The 16,848-nt window shown below is 33.9% G+C and overlaps 1 protein-coding gene across 3 annotated transcripts in view; it reads right to left on the bottom strand.

Annotated features, from left to right (window-relative positions):
- TPR (translocated promoter region, nuclear basket protein) overlaps window positions 1-16,848 on the bottom strand; it is a 64,778-nt gene that overhangs the window by 13,892 nt on the left and 34,038 nt on the right. For all 3 annotated transcript variants that reach the window (XM_067728942.1, XM_067728940.1, XM_067728941.1), the window contains exons 28-40: window positions 15,996-16,133; window positions 15,762-15,893; window positions 12,458-12,588; window positions 11,053-11,263; window positions 9,468-9,611; window positions 8,901-9,099; window positions 7,718-7,923; window positions 7,450-7,511; window positions 6,562-6,770; window positions 5,203-5,475; window positions 4,196-4,344; window positions 3,456-3,539; window positions 623-820 (exon numbers count right to left, since the gene is read on the bottom strand). In XM_067728942.1, the coding sequence (XP_067585043.1) occupies window positions 623-820; window positions 3,456-3,539; window positions 4,196-4,344; window positions 5,203-5,475; window positions 6,562-6,770; window positions 7,450-7,511; window positions 7,718-7,923; window positions 8,901-9,099; window positions 9,468-9,611; window positions 11,053-11,263; window positions 12,458-12,588; window positions 15,762-15,893; window positions 15,996-16,133 (2,136 nt within the window). The remainder of the gene's footprint in view (window positions 1-622; window positions 821-3,455; window positions 3,540-4,195; window positions 4,345-5,202; window positions 5,476-6,561; window positions 6,771-7,449; window positions 7,512-7,717; window positions 7,924-8,900; window positions 9,100-9,467; window positions 9,612-11,052; window positions 11,264-12,457; window positions 12,589-15,761; window positions 15,894-15,995; window positions 16,134-16,848) is intronic.

The following is a 16,848-nucleotide window of genomic DNA, read 5'->3' on the forward strand; positions in this document are numbered from 1 at the left end:
ATAATCAACTCTGAATTCTAACTATTCATATGAGATCAATTCAAAGATTAAAGCTCCCAGATGTCCACAGAATGTCAAGTGGTCCACTTTAATTCTAAATTTAAAATGTGGCATTGAATAAGAAAATGGTGAAATTATACTATGCTATAAGCTTTTAAAAAACATTGATTAATAAAGGAATCTAAAAACGAGAAGCTGTCAATATAGGATTAACTCCCAAAATAAAATGCCAAGTTTCACTTAGAATATGTTTTAATTATCATGACATTCTTTTGAAAAGAACTATAAGGGCTCCACAAGAAAAAAAAACCCTTTTTACTTCCAGAAACCACAGTGCTTACAATTAAGTCTATAGTCACTTATCAGTGAGATTTAAGATTAAGTTTAATTAATCTAACAAATTCTAAAGGACTCAGTAATCATTTAAAAAAAAAGAGATTTTCCATCACTTGTTCTATTCAAAATGTTAAGTGCATAACTAATCAGGATAAAAGAAAAGCATAATAATCTATTTAAAGTGATGGGGAATCAGAATTTACTGGTTGATGCATTAGTATTCCCAAGGATTTCAGCATTTCATCCAGCAGTTTAAAACAATACAAGATTTCAAATCCAAATTTACCTCATGTTCCCCATCATTTTCATCATCATCCTCCTCTTCATCATCACTGTCAATTACAATGACATCATCTCCTTTGCCTTGACCATCTTGTGATGATGTTGTTTGCTGATCTGATTGAAGAGGTCCAAGGTCTATTTGTAGAGACTGAGAGGTTTCTTCACTGTCTTCCATTGGTGTATAATCTCCCTGGGTGACTCCCTTTAAAAGCAAAAGATAAATGAATAAACAAACAAATAAATAAAGTCAAGTATACTTAAAACTATCAGTGACATACTGTAGATATAAGTAAAGGCTAAAGAATACTTATGGACTACCAGAATTTTATTTTTAAAAATACAGTTTTGAAAGCAGAATTAATTTAAAATAAATGCTTTGAGTTTCTTTACAGTCTTCCTATAGAAGAATTATTATAAATCCCACTGGGTAATACTCCAATAAAAAAGAGAGAAAACACTTTATGTAGACACACATGTATATATGTGTCAAATCTACCAGTGTGGTACTGCAGATGAGTGTTGTCCATCAGAAGTATAATGTGAGCCACAATACATTTCCCATATGGAATTTAAAATTTTTTAGCAGTCACATAAAAAAAAAAAGCAGGTGAGATCAATTTTAACAATAATTTAATACAGCCCAAAATTTCAACATGTAACCTATATAAAAATTATTAATCCTACATTTTAAAATTTGTAATAAGTCTTCAAAATCCAATGTATATTTCACACTTAAGAACATGCCAGTTTGGACTAGCCATATTTCAAGCGCTCAACACCCAACATGGTTAGTTAATAGTGCGGACCAAAGGCAGAAAAAAGACTATCCATGGAACTGTAACATATAATTTTAAAAAAGACAAAAAATTTTCCCCAAATCAGAAATACTGTGTAAAACACACTAAATAAAACAAACTATTATAATTGTCTTTTTACAAAAATACTTCTCCCCCTCTCAAAACTCTATCTTAAGCCTTTAAACTGCATTAAAGATATACCAGACGTAAAAATAATTCTTCCCTTAATCTATTTCCTCACAATTCCATTTTTTAGCTACTGAAATAAACTGCAATTTAACTTTATTTTTTGGTATTTACTATAAAAATTTAAACGTTTACTTTTTATTTTAGTTCAGCACTCAGCAAAATCTGTTTTTTTTTGGCCATGCCACACGGCATGTGGGATCTTAGTTCCGTGATCAGGGATCAAACCTATGCCCCTGCAGCGGGAGCGAGGAGCCCTAACCACTGGACTGCCAGGGAATTCCAAAATCTCTTTTATACAAGCCAGAAACAATGTCTTATGAACTAAATCATTCATAAAGATGTTTACTGTAATGGAAAATATGAGTAAGTCATGGTATAACTAAAAACGTAACAAACTAACATGCTTATTTCAAGAAAAGCAACACTTAGAACATCTGCTTCATTGTCAGAAAATTAGAAAAATGAACGGTTACACTTTCACACACTAAGTAGACAGTGCAAGAAGACAAAATGGAAAGCCCAAAGGCACTTTTGAGTCACAGACAATTTTGCCAATCTCAAGAAAAAGCTTTGCACAAAAGATTTCAGTATAATTTAACCAAGCCTGGCAATAACATAGAAATTCACATCTTATTTCAAAATTGTTATTATGCTCTTCAGGTATGACCCGCTCTGAAATATACACAAAATCGATGTCATTTAGAGTATTACATATTCATCTTGGAGGTTTAGTTTTCTGTTCTTAACCAAGGAAAACGGAAAAAATTAACTTACAAAATTAATGCATCTAAGAAACTAACATTTACTTGCAATCTATGGTTACTTATGATTAGCCTGAAACAATTCCTTTATTTTATACAGATAAAATAATTTTAGAATAAAATGATCCTAAAAATTTATCCAGACAGAAAGTACTGTTTCAAGCTTAACAAGACAAATGGAAACCAGACAGCCTGAGTTCAAATCCTAGCTCCAATGCTATGAAAACCTGGGTGCATGACTTAGCTGGGCATTGGTTTCTTCACCTGTAAAACAGGGAACCCTGTTGCAAGATTTCTTATGAGGATTAAATCAGTTAATAAATGCAAATATTTCAGAACCACACTTGGCATATAATAATGAGTTGTGTTAACTAATATTATAATATTACTATAAATATGAATTATTATAAATTATGAACTCTCAATTTGTAGGGCGGAGGAATGGAAGAAAAGCAATAATTTGAGTGCCTAATATGTGGCAGGTACTATTTTAGGTACTCTACAAAACTAAAAATTATGTTATCTTATGACAAAATTGAGGCTTAGGAGAATTAATGTCTTGCTTACAGTCACACAGCTTCTAAGTGGTAGAGTTAGGAACAGAAGCCAGAGCTTTGTAATTTCAGAGTCTATGCATTCCCATTAGTTAGGCTGCCTCTGGAGAAGCCTCAATGTGAGTTCAAAAGATGAAGAGGTACACAAATGCGTTTCCTTTCACAGATTATTTTAATTCAGTAAGGGAAGCAATAGAGGGGAGCAACAAAGGATACCAAATGGGCACTTATTGATTAACTCAAGACTCAACCAGCTCATCCTTCCAAATAAAACAGAGTGGGTAATCTTTACTCATGACAACCTTAGCTTGGAAAATCTATGCTAACTATAAACAAAAACATTGCTTTAATAAAGTTTAGAAGGCAGGATACTAATTAGAAGTAAAGCAGAAACAGCATTGGTAATTCTAACAATATTTCATTAAACATAAAAGCAGCAAATTGAAAACAGAAGTCCAAATAATATTTCAATTTGTCAAAGCTCATTTCATTCACTAAAAGCAGTAATTTGTTTACTTTAAGTATGTTTTACTTACTTCTCCAATGGAATCTTGAGAATCTTGGTTGTATACTTGAGTCTCTACCTCTCCATCAGTACTTTCTTCTGCCATAACTTCTTCCTGAATCATGACATACAAGTGTGGTAACCATATCAGTTCACTAGATGAAGCATCACCTGGTCAGTGAGTTCTCCCAATAAAACAAAACTCAAATCTGTAATTTTATGAAGCTGTACATCAGAAATGTTCACTTATATTTATTTATAAAATATAAACAATCACATTCCTCTTTGGTATATACAAAATAAGGTTTATGAACATTAATTAAATATATGCAAGTGAAATTAATTTAGTAGTCTCAATGCTTGATAATAAAACAATTCATTACAACTTATCTTCAACAAAAGAAAATAAAAGAATACCATTTTGGTCAATCAGAGAAAAAGATGGCAGGTACCAGTTTAAAATTCCCATGAGACTATAACTTCCTTATTCTTTAAAAAAAAAATTGAAATGGAATTCATCCTACGTTTTTGTAACTGTGTTTTAAAAATTGAAATGGGAACTAATTCAATTAAACATACTCAAAGAATATAAAACAGTGTTGGCAACAGCAACAATACCTGGGTTTTCAGTGGAAATTTTACAGTAAGTTCAACAAGAGAGTTTTCTGGATTTTGATCCCAAAAGGTCCATTCTCTTAATAATGTTGTAACTGAAAGAATACCTTGGGTCTATCGGTAGAAGTAAAAGTAAACAGAAAGATCTTTACACACCTCAGTTCCTACAGGTGTAACACTTTTCAACTTCTTTGGAAGAGGCATTTCCACTGTATCGTCAGAGATCTGGTCTGATGCTTCTATGGTGCTATCTTCTTCCTCTTCACGTGTGCGCTTCGGCAAAGAAGAACTTGGGGTAGCCGACACTTTGAAATTACATAATTTAAACCTTGAATTAGAGCGTGATAATCACTCAATTTAGACAAAGTTAATTTAAAAAATATCTTGGTCATTTAACTAAAAAAAAAACATGGTAAAAATTTGGACAGAACAACATAATTTGTTCCTGCTAATCTATGTGTAAACAAAGAGCAATTTACGCTCTGAATCAATGGTCTTAACCATTGGTTAATAAAGCCAATCAACTTCTACAACAATACATCTGACTCACTGTGACTGTACTGATACAGAATTGCTACTCACAAAGCTTATATAGGGCCATCTTATAATTTATAAAACCCAGGACTCCTTGGATAAAAAAATTTTCCTTGTACGTTTAGACTTGAAAATTCTTACTTAATCTTCTTCTAGATATCTTTTAGTTCTCAGGACTTGTATTAAGTTATAGCTGACCCTTGAACAACTCAGGGGTTAGGGGTGCTGGCCCTCCATATCAGCCATTCCTTCGTGTCTGCAGATTCAACCAACTGAGGATGTATAGTACTGTAGTGTTTACTATTGAGAAGAATCCACATTTAAGTGGACCACAAAGTTCAAACCTGTGTTGTTCAAGGGTCAACTGTATATAAAATAAGTTTCAGGTTGTATCACCTTTAAAATTAGTCAAAAAATAACTGGAAAGGAAGAAAGATCTTAATGACAAAAACGAGTGACCTAAAATAGAAGTCAGCAGTAAACATAAAATAAGATGTTAGGAATATCGTCATCCATTTTAATACCTGGTAGAAAACAAGTAGGTACAAAGAACATTCAAACTATGTATTATACTCAAGAAACTATAAATGCACAGGTCTACTCTAACCTCATTTTAAAATTAATCTTACCAGTGCCAAACACTGCTGTGGAAGTAGAAGGACGCTCAACTGGTGAACTCTGAACCACCTCCACTATGTTTGGGGATAGCTCTTGATTTGTAGGCTCGATCTGAGGATGACTCTGTTGAGTGGGCTGCACAAAAGCCGTAGCCTGTGTTTGTTGCTGAACAGTTAAAATGGGTTGAGGGATAGAAGGCTGGACGTTAGGACTAGTAGAACGAACAGATCCACTTGTGCTTCCGAAAACTGGAACATGTTCCACAGGCCCTTCTGATTGCATGGCTGAAAAATAATTAAAACATTTAATATATTAAGTTTTCTACTTTTACCAAAGCTGGAATTGTCCTTCCCTATTCTCTTATAGGTGACATTTTGCATAGTTATTTATGTACATACCTCTTCCACTCACTAGACAAAAAACACTGAGGGTAAAAGTAATGTATTATGCATTTTTGTATTGCCTATGTGACAGACATAGAGTGTGCAGTAAACTGTTGGCTGAATTAAATAAACTGTTTTTGCATCTATTATTCTATGTAAATGACCAAATAAAATGACATTAAGAAACTCAAAGTCAAATTATAAGTTTTTATTAAGTATCATTTTGTTTTCAACTAATATAAAATGACTGTTAAGTTTAACTGGTAATATATCTCATAATTATTTTACTGAATGTAGTTCAAATAAAATATTCTGTCCTTTCACAGCATATGTACATGTTATATATTTCTAAACACTTAGTTTACTGAATTCTAACATTTGTTAAGACAAGGATCTAAGAAAATTGTATTTAGTAACTTTTACTGACACCTATCTTGGGGTTGGGTAAAGGGATTAAACAATGAGAGAAACAAATTCCTACCCTTGAGGAGCTCAATCTAGCAGAATAAAAAAACATGTATTCAACTGAATAAAATGTGGCTGTAATTGTTGTAATGAGTAAGAAAGTGACATGGGAAGAAAGTGCAGAAAGCAATTACAAGGTCAGACAGTTTATCAGGGAAGAAGTTGATGTTTGGGTTGAACCAGTGATTTAATATGGTTTTCTGAAGTGGATTTCATATCATCCTTCTTAGCTAATAGAGGTAAAAAATTTGGTCCTGGAAAAGCATGCCATATACTTATAGGGGTGTATTTCTCTCCTTCTTTAGCTTCAAAACACAAAAAGCAAAAAGGAACGGAGGGAGGAAATATGCTACATTAACAAGTATCCCAGGAGGCATACACCTGAAAATACTAAATGCCCACTTTTACATGAGGTCTGACTTTAGCTTTAGTGGAAGCCTCATTTATCCTTGAAGTTACTGTCATCTTCTTGTAATAAATCTAAGTAAACAGTTCAATCAGACCTGTTATTATTTTACTTACCTTCTTGTGATTCCACTTGTGTAGTGGGCATCACTGTAGCTGTTGGGGTAGTAGTAGGATTTGTAACAGTTGCAGGTGTAACCATTGGGCGGATACTAGCCCTAGGTGTTGACTTATTCCCAGCCATAGCTGCAGCTGTCACTTTACTTGGAGTAGACACAACAGGGGTTGGCTTGATATTGGCTGTTGGAGGGTCTGATGTGCTGGCACTTACAGAGGGGAAAATGCAAGAATAATAAATCATAAAAAATTACTAAAAATATTCCTTATAAAATACATATACTCTATCAAAAGCAAAGCACATATGCTTCTTGAAGTGAGTGTCTAATAATTATGACCTTAATATGCATTCAGACCTTATTAACTCTGTTTTCCTAACACTGCTTTGGGTAGACCTTTGGCAGATTAGAAAAAAAATTAAAGAGACAGTTCAGTATAGTTCTACATTTTTTGTTCACTAAATATTACAAAACTCTTATTGAAGAGGTTTTGAACTTAAGCATTAAAAACTGTGCAGGAAATGTTCTGCAGTGGTGCATCCTGACAATGTAAAAAGTATTCAACTGTGCTCAGTCTTTTATCCTTGTATCATATAACATCACAGGGAACATTAGTAGCCTATCTTAGAAGTCAATCACAAACTAAAAGATGAAAGACACTTTCTCTGTCACAAAGCTCTACCTATCTGATAGGACTGAAAGTATACTGAAAACAAGACTTCTGGAAAAAAAAATCTCAACAACTACATGATGCAGTTTTGCACAGGATAAATGGCTCTTTAGTTACATATTTTTATTTTTTCTCCCCAAAGATCACTAGATCCTTCCCGTATTTTAAAAGAAAAACAGGGAACAGACTGCAAACAGACTGTCAAAGAACAAAACTCACATTCCTCTTTCACCAGAAGTTGGAGCTGTTTTCAACGTGATCTGTCTCTGCTGTTCTGGGACCTATAAAAAGAAAACTATGGATTACTGTGCCTATCCCACAAGAGTCCACTAAACGGTGCCATCAAATTATTTTACTTGTTAATTCTTTCTATATACCTGGTTTAGTCAAAATTCAGTCTGACAAAGGCTCCTAAATCACCAGACATCTTCAAGTAAAATGCACAGGGCAAAGATGATTTGTCACTTAAACCGAATTAGCTAATTACCTTATTAGTAGGTTCTTGAGGCTCATCTCTCTGCTCAAGGTGTCTCTCTTGATGCTCCCTGAGTTCTCTTTCCAAGCGACTAATTCGACCTTCATACTGGGACTTAAGAGCAGTCATACGAACATCCAGTTCATCTTTCTGCTGATCTAAGGCTCCATTCCTTTGTTTAAGCTCCTCATTTTCTTTAGTTAGCTGATCTTTTACACCTAAAGAAGTAACCACATGATTCTATTAATATCAAAATCAAACACTGGAAATAAAATGCATTTATGTGCGTAATGAGTACTCAAAAGTCGTATCAGATTCTATTCCTGAACTTTAACATCCACAATAATTCTGATACACATCTCAGTAAGTAAAGTTCTAAACCTATCTGTATTTGCTTTATTACTCCAATATAAAATATATTCCAAAATAAAACATTTTACTTTTCCTAAGATCTCAAAAAGACAAAGGATCTACCATAAACTAGTCAGCAGGAGCCCTTTCATATGATCTTTAATATTTTAATATATTAGGAATTATAAAATTTTCATTTCATATAACCTACAGCATATACTCAAGAATAATTAAGAAACTTCTTTTATGAAATAAGTTGCCAGGGGCACTATAGAGATCATTTAAAAAGCTGCATATAATAAAACTCAACTGATTTGGCATCTTATTTACCTACTAGCAGACTGGTAAGCAAGGTGCAGTAAGGCCCTGAGCATTGTAGCACTGGGCTCCTCATAAATTTGACATGATATTCTCCCTGAAGGGCTAAAGGGGCCCTCAGTGAAGTGAGGCACAGAAAACTTATTTGGCTGGTAAGATCTGATGCTGTCTAAGAATTTACAGAAGGCTTCTGGACAGTATACTGTGGACCCAAAGGATCACCATTAAAAGGTAGTAATAGTTACACAGTAAAGCAGAAGGATGGCTGTACTCTCTATCTACTATCTACTACCAGTTAACAATTAAGAAAGATTTCATAAAAAAATTACTGACATCCTCATCACTTGAAAATTAAAATTGCTGTAATTTGTGTCTAATTAAATAAACCTAAATATCTAAAGCACACATGCACATACACAGAAGTCACTTTATAGTATTTACTTTTCTTTTCTACTTAATTTTTAGCCTGAATCAAGTAACCAACTTTCACTATCAAGTTCAAATCTTAAAGTATACAGAAACTTACCAGCTAAATGTGCAATTTTTGATTTTGCTGCTACAATAGCCTTTCTTGTTTTTTCTTCCTTTTCAGTTATCTGCTGTCGGAGCTGTTCCTCCTGTGTGGTTCTATCTTGAAGGTCCTGACGAAGTCGTGAAAGTTCAGATTGAAGCTGCACAGTCTGTTCCTGGAGACTTCTTGCTTCCATCTCTTTTTCAGATAATGTCTTTTAAAGGAAGATGAAGTATGCACCATGTAATTCAACGAAATCTATATAACTGTATGCCCTACAGACTTCAAATGTAAAACTTATTAATTTGCTTATTTAGATTAAATGGAAGTATAAATATAAAATGGTGGTCAAACCAAGTAAGTGAACACTTAAAGATGATTAGGTATTATTTACATACATAAGTCATTCAAAGTGAAAGGATAAAATATATACCTTTCCATATAAGAGAAAAGTATCAGTGTTTAACACATTTTTTTTTCCAAAATTCCTTTTTATGACTGAGTAAAATTCAATTGTATTTCTTTAGCTTTTCAACAAGAAAACAATTCCTTCAACACCTTCCACTACTCTTCTGCTCATACCTTCTGCAGATTCTCCACCTGACTCTCGAGTGATTTTGACTTTGTTTCAGCTTGGTTAAGGGTTTCTTTGAGCTCCTGCATTTCCTGGACTGAGACATGCTGTTCCTGATGTTCTCCAGAAGACTGAGCTGAGGTCTCCATGACCTAAGATGACAAAGAGTATATACTTGCACATTAGTCAACAATTCTGCAAATTCATCTAAGAAAATAATCATAAGTATGTAAAGAAATTTATTTTTAAGGGTATTCATAGATAAATCTTCTATGGAACAACTTTAATGTCCAAAAGTAAGCTATTAAACAGGTTAGGGCTTTCCATACAACTAGGTATTAACCAGCTAATCAAAATGCTGATGCATTACTTAACACAGAATTATTTGGAAAAACAAATCACTCATATGTAAACGAAAGCATACTAAAGTGCTAACAATGGTTAACTGAGAGGTAAGAATTTTGAAATTTTTTCTTTATATGTTTTTTCGTCTAACGTGCTAAATACACAATAAAGTCAATATACAAGTTCTTTACCACTGGGAATTAAAAACAAAATTCAGATCCAAAGTAAAACAAGGATTTAAAAATTCTTTTTGGTAGGTGGTTAACACAGACTACTTATTTAAAACTGTAACACAACCTGATCAATTGAAAAGAACTAGTATTTTTTTTTTTTTTTTTTTGCGATACTCGGGCCTCTCACTGTTGTGGCCTCTCCCATTGCGGAGCACAGGCTCCGGATGCACAGGCTCAGCAGCCACGGCTCACGGGCCCAGCCGCTCCGCGGCATCCTCCCGGACTGGGGCACGAAGCCGAGTCCCCTGCGTCGGCAGGTGGACTCTCAACCACTGCACCACCAGGGAAGCCCAAGAACAAGTATTTTTTGATATACACAATTTCAGTCAGCAATGAGTTACAAGAACATAGTTTTGAAAAGGAGCAATATTTGAAATTGGGAAACTGAATTAAAATATCTAGCATTTACTACTATCTCTATATGAATTTATCGTTCATTTTGGGACATACTAAAGAGCAAATCTTTTTTTTTAAATTTAATTAATTAATTAATTTATTTTTGGCTGTGTTGGTTCTTCGTTGCTGTGCACAGGCTTCCTTGCAGTGAGCGGGGGCTACTCTTTGTTGCGGTGCGCGGGCCTCTCATCGCGGTGGCCTCTCTTGTTGCAGAGCACGGGTCCTTGAGCACAGGCTCAGTAGTTGTGGCGCACGGGCCCAGCTGCTCTGCAGCATGTGGGATCTTCCCAGACCAGGGCTCGAACCCGTGTCCCCTGCATTGGCAGGCGGACTCCCAACCACTATGCCACCAGGGAAGCCCCAAGAGCAAATCTTAAACCAAATAAAGATATCACATATAAGCTTACCCTTGCTCAGAATCTAAAAACCAATAATTAAAAATTATGAATAAGGTTTTTGTAAGTTATCCAAATATTTATATATGTATCCAAATATATATCCACCCATATATCCAAATATATACATAAAACTGTGTAAACTGTGTATATCAAAACTGTGTTATCAAAAAATGATAATATATATATGAAGAATATATTAAAAAAAAAACAGTTCAAAATACCTTATCTTGTTGTGCTTTAAGTTCTTCATATTGAGTCTTGTACCTACGCCCAATTTTCTTGACTTGAGTAATAGTTTTAACTTTTTCTTGAATATCAATTATTTTGGCATCTAAGTCCTTCTGGATGCTTTCCTTTTCAGTTCTTACTTTATTTAAATCTTCCTTTAGACTCTGGATTAAGTTCTGGTTGTTAGTCAAAGATGCATTTGATCTAAGCAAAAAAAATGGGGTAAACACTAAATATTTGGAACTTTCCAAATTTTAAAATCCTTTAAGTTACATTTTTATTGTGTTGCTTTAGTCTGTTTTTTATTTAGAAAATTCTAAGAAAACCATACACACTTCAAAAGATAATTTCTTAACTTATGAACCTGTGGTCCTTTAGAAAGATCTGATTTACTTATTATATGTCATACATGCCCATTTTAGAGATGAGAAAAACTGAGCTACAAATGGTCAAGTAACATGCACACTTTTACTCTGCGTTGGTATACAGAGTTTAATCCACATCTGTCTGATAGCAAAATCTATACTCTTTCCACTCTACTGTGTGCTGAGTAAGTATATTAGGCTTTATAGGCCACATACAATGTTTGTTACATGTTCCTCTTCCTCCTTTTTTACAACACTTAAAAAATGTAAAAATCATTCTTAGCTTCCAGCTGTACAAAAAAAGACCTGTGGATTATAGTCTGCCAACCCCTGTACTGTTATCATGAACAGAACTTGAAATCAGATGACCTGAATTAAGAACATGGGTTTAACCGCTACTAACCTTATAAGCTTGGGTACCTTTCTGAATCTTAGCTTCCTCATCTTTAAAATTAAGTAATATCTCTCCTATTTAAAATGCCAGACTACTGTTATGAAAAAAATAAGAGAATAAATATGACAAAAATTTGTAAGCTTATCAAGTATCACATAAATAGGGGCTATGACAGGGACAAAGGACATTGAAGCTTAAAAGAGGTAAACCAGAAACATTAATTTTAACATTACATTTATCTTTAAAAGCCAATATTTCACTATAAGTTCATTTAAAAACTTTCTTTATTAAAAACTTTCAAAATAGATTCATGAATATATGTTAACCCAAAAAAATAAAAGATAAATCTACTTGCAAAAGTCATTGACTATTTTAAAAAGTTTGCTTTAGATTCATACCAACTATGTAGTTTTTTAAAAAGTAATAAAATATTGAGAAATAATGCATATATGAAGGCATAAAACTAAATTACTGCTTGCTTTGCTCTATAAAGTAATAAAAGGAAAGCCACATGTAAGGGCTCCAGCACTTTCCATTCTTTAAAAAATCAGGAAGCACTTAGGGGGTCACATAAAGAATAGAAACAAACTTCTTTAAGATTTCAAGAATTGTATACAACTTAAGGTTTCTTCCACATACCTTGCAATTTCAGCTTTAAGTCTTCCAGTTTCTTCAGTCAATTGTTGAATACGCTTAGCATGAACTTCCTTTTCAGAAAGGAGCTTCCGATACTCTTCTGTATCTGGATCTTTCTGTTGACTCACTAGATGCTACAACAGCAAAAATGCATAATATGGTTTTATAGGTTTTATGAAACTAATGTGCTATAACAAAGTATCAGAGTATTTGTGTTTACATTTGCTACTTGCATATATAGTGATCAAGCACCAAACTACAAGAAAATAAGATCAAAGCTTTAGTTCCTTTGTTTAGCTAAGATGTTTAGCCAAAATGGAAGGGGGAAATAAAATAAATGTCATTCACTATTATTTTTCATAGCTGCAAAGGAACATTTCAGAATCGTTACAATGGAGCCAAAAAAGGGATCCAAAGAATCTACAAGCTTTTAATATTAATATTAAATACCTAATTTCATTAAAGTGACACATACAAGGGAAAAAATGTCATAATGTATTACAATCTAAACAAAAATATGAAAATAATTGTAAATAATTGATTCCATTAACTAGGAAAGAAGGCATCATAATTTAACAGGAATGTATCTAGATTTGGGCAGATTATCCTCCTTTCTTGATTTTTCAGACTGCTTGTTTGATTAAAAAAAAAGAATAAATGCGCTCTAATATTCTATAGTCCTCTTCAGATATGAGTGGTTCCCTAGAGCATTTTCCAGGTGCTAGGTGCTGTGTGAACTGCTTCATTTATTAATTTTTGTAACATGAAGAGGGGTATAATGTCCTCATTTTCACAAATAAGGAAAATTGGCTCAGAAAGATTAATGTTCTCATTTTCACAAATCACGTAACTAGTATGTGGTAAGGCCAATTCCCAATCTTTTGTTTGAATATAGAGCTAGCATTTCTTTTTTTTTTTTAACATCTTTATTGAAGTATAATTGCTTTACAATGGTGTGTTAGTTTCTGCTTTAAAACAAAGCGAATCAGCTATACATACACATACATCCCCATATCTCCTCCCTCTTGCATCTCCCTCCCACCCTCCCTATCCCACCCCTCTAGGTGATCACAAAGCACCAAGCTGATCTCCCTGTGCTATGCAGCTGCTTCCCACTAGCTACTGATTTTGCCTTTAGTAGTGTATATATGTCAAAGCCACTCTCTCACTTCGTCCCAGCTTACCCTTCCCCCTTCTTGTTTCCTCAAGTCCATTCTCTATGTCTGCGTCTTTATTTCTGTCCTGCCCTTAGGTTCTTCAGAACCATTTATATGTGTTAGCTAGCATACGGCATTTGTTTTTCTCTTTCTGACTTACTTCACTCTGTGTGACAGACTCTAGGTCCATCTGCCTCACTACAAATAACTCAATTTCGTTTCTTTATATGGCTGAGTAATATTCCATTGTATACATGTGCCACATCTTTATCTATTCATCTGTCGATGGACACTTAGGTTTCTTCCATGTCCTGGCTATTGTAAACAGAGCTGCAATGAACATTGTGGTACATGACTCTTTTTGAATTATGGTTTTCTCAGGGTATATGCCCAGTAGTGGGATTGCTGGGCCGTATGGTAGTTCTATTTTTAGTTTTTTAAGGAATCTCCATGCTGTTTTCCATAGTGGCTGTATCAATATACATTCCCACCAACAGTGCAAGAGGGTTCCCTTTTCTCCACACCCTCTCCAGCACTTATTGTTTGTAGGTTTTTTGATGATGGCCATTCTGACTGGTGTGAGGTGATACCTCATTGTAGTTTTGATTTGCATTTCTCTAATGATTAGAGATGTTGAGCATCCTTTCATGTGTTGGTTGGCAATCAGTATATCTTCTTTGGAGAAATGTCTATTTAGGTATTCTGCCCAGTTTGGGATTAGGTTGTTATTTTTTGATAATTGAGCTGCATGAGCTGCTTGTATATTTTGGAGATTAATCCTTTGTCAGTTGCTTCGTTTGCAAATATTTTCTTCCATTCTGAGGGTTGTCTTTTTGTCTTGTTTATGGTTTCCTTTGCTGTGCAAAAGTTTTGAAATTTCATTAGGTCCCATTTGTTTATTTTTGTTTTTATTTCCATTTCTCTAGGAGGTGGGTCAAAAAGGATCTTGCTGTGATTTATGTCATAGAGTGTTCTTCCTATATTTTTCTCTAAGAGTTTCATAGTGTCTGGCCTTATATTTAGGTCTTTAATCCATTTTGAGTTTATTTTTGTGTATGGTGTTAGGGAGTGTTCTAATTTCATTCTTTTACATGTAGCTGTCCAGTTTTCCCAGCACTACTTATTGAAGAGACTGTCTTTACTCCATTGTATATTCTTGCCTCCTTTATCAAAAATAAGGTGACCATATGTGCATGGGTTTATCTCTGGGATTTCTATCCTGTTCCATTGATCTATACTTCTGTTTTTGTGCCAGTACTACACTGTCTTGATTACTGTAGCTTTGTAGTATAGTCTGAAGTCACAGAGCCTGATTGCTCCAGCTCCGTTTTTCTTTCTCAAGATTTCTTTGGCTATTCGGGGTCTTTTGTGTTTCCAAACAAATTGTGAAATTTTTTGTTCTAGTTCTGTGAAAAATGCCATTGGTAGTTTGATAGGGATTGCATTGAATCTGTAGATAGCTTTGGGTGGTATTGTTATTTTCACAGTGTTGATTCTTCCAGTCCAAGAACATGATATATCTCTCCATCTGTATCATCTTTAATTTCTTTCATCGGTGTCTTATAGTTTTCTGCATACAGATCTTTTGTCTCCTTAGGTAGGTTTATTCCTAGGTATTTTAGTTTTTTTGTTGCAGTGTTATATGGGAGTGTTTCCTTAATTTCTGTTTCAGAGTTTTCATCATTAGGGTATAGGAATGCAAGATATTTCTGTGCATTAATTTTGTATCCTGCTACTTTACTAAATTCATTTATTAGAGCTGGCGTTTCTAACCATACTATGCTATATGGTTTTGTCCCTCCTAAAAAGGTACCAGTCAGTGAACAAGTCTTCTTAAAGTGATTCAGTAAGCTACATAAATCCATTTATCACATACCAAAGCATTTTAGAGATAAAGCAAAAGCCTAAATTTGGAATACAAGTAAATAAATTAGCTGTTTTTAAAAATATACAAAACGTAACCAAAACTTTAAAAACTGAGTTATAAGTTTAATGCCTATCACGTATGTAGAGGTTACATGTTAGACTTTTACTGATCAACGCATAATACTTTCCACTAGCTCATCAAACATTTTTATCCCCTTAAATTTTACCCTATTATTTTAAATCAACATGTTTCCATATTTTGGAATGGGTTTAACTGCACTTACCTGGTTACGTGCTTTCCAACGTTTGACATCTTCTTCTAATAACTTCTTCTCTGCTTGCAACATACCGCTTTTCTCACTCAGCTCAGCATTTGCTTCTTGTAAGGGTAAAATATCTAACTCCAGTTTCCTCACCTGAAAATAGTTCCAGTATTTTTTTTAATACCTGATGTGAGAGTTTATTTAAAATACTATTAAAAATAATGTACCTCTTCTCTTCATTAGTAAGTTACAAACCTTGGCTTGCATCTGTTGTAGATCCTGTTCTAGCCTTTCCTTTTCTTCCCTCAGCATCTTATTGGTCTCCATAACTACATTCATTGTTTCGGTTTTCTTCATCAGTTCCTCATGCTGGGCCATTGTTTTTGCAGTTACCTAAAGATTTCAAACATGTATACAGCAACATATAACAATAGATTAAGACCTACCTTTTCCTACCAGTTCTAATCTTTCCTACAAAAGTAAAAAGGATTTAAATGTCAACTTTTAAACAAATTCTTAGAAGTCTTACATGTTTTTCTGTAATTATGCTAATTACAGAGTTTAAACAAATACTAGAAATTAAAAGATGAAAGTAAAAAGATACTACAAATCCTGCTGACAAATAGTTTTTACATTAGGTAAGAACATCAATCCAGATCTTTCTGTATCTATTCTTTTTCTTGCTACACTGAATTAAAATAGTTCTAAAACAATGTTATTTTGATCCTCAGTTTTTTCCCCCTTTTTCAGAAACTCTTTTATATTTCACTCAGTTGTTTCATCTCTTTGGTTCTGAGAAATTTTACTGAGTATTTGTTAATTTGTGAAGACCTTTTCTTCTGTTCTCATTGAGTATAATTATCCATCTTTTGCACATGTTACTTTATTCCTTCACCATTTTAAAATCTATGGTTCATGACTGCCGTGCTACACTGTTCATCTTTGGTAGACATTCTATTAGTTTTGATATAATGTATGTTACTTCTTGACTCTCCTCTGACTATATGTAAGAGTTTGTTGAGCTGGGCATTTTCTACTAGTATTATTTGCCTTTCTGCAGCCCAAAGGAACAGCAAAGAAAGCAGAAGAGACTGAGAGAATATACAAT

Source organism: Pseudorca crassidens, chromosome 2 (assembly GCF_039906515.1).
Source record: "Pseudorca crassidens isolate mPseCra1 chromosome 2, mPseCra1.hap1, whole genome shotgun sequence".
In the NCBI taxonomy this organism is placed as follows: Eukaryota; Metazoa; Chordata; class Mammalia; order Artiodactyla; family Delphinidae; genus Pseudorca; species Pseudorca crassidens.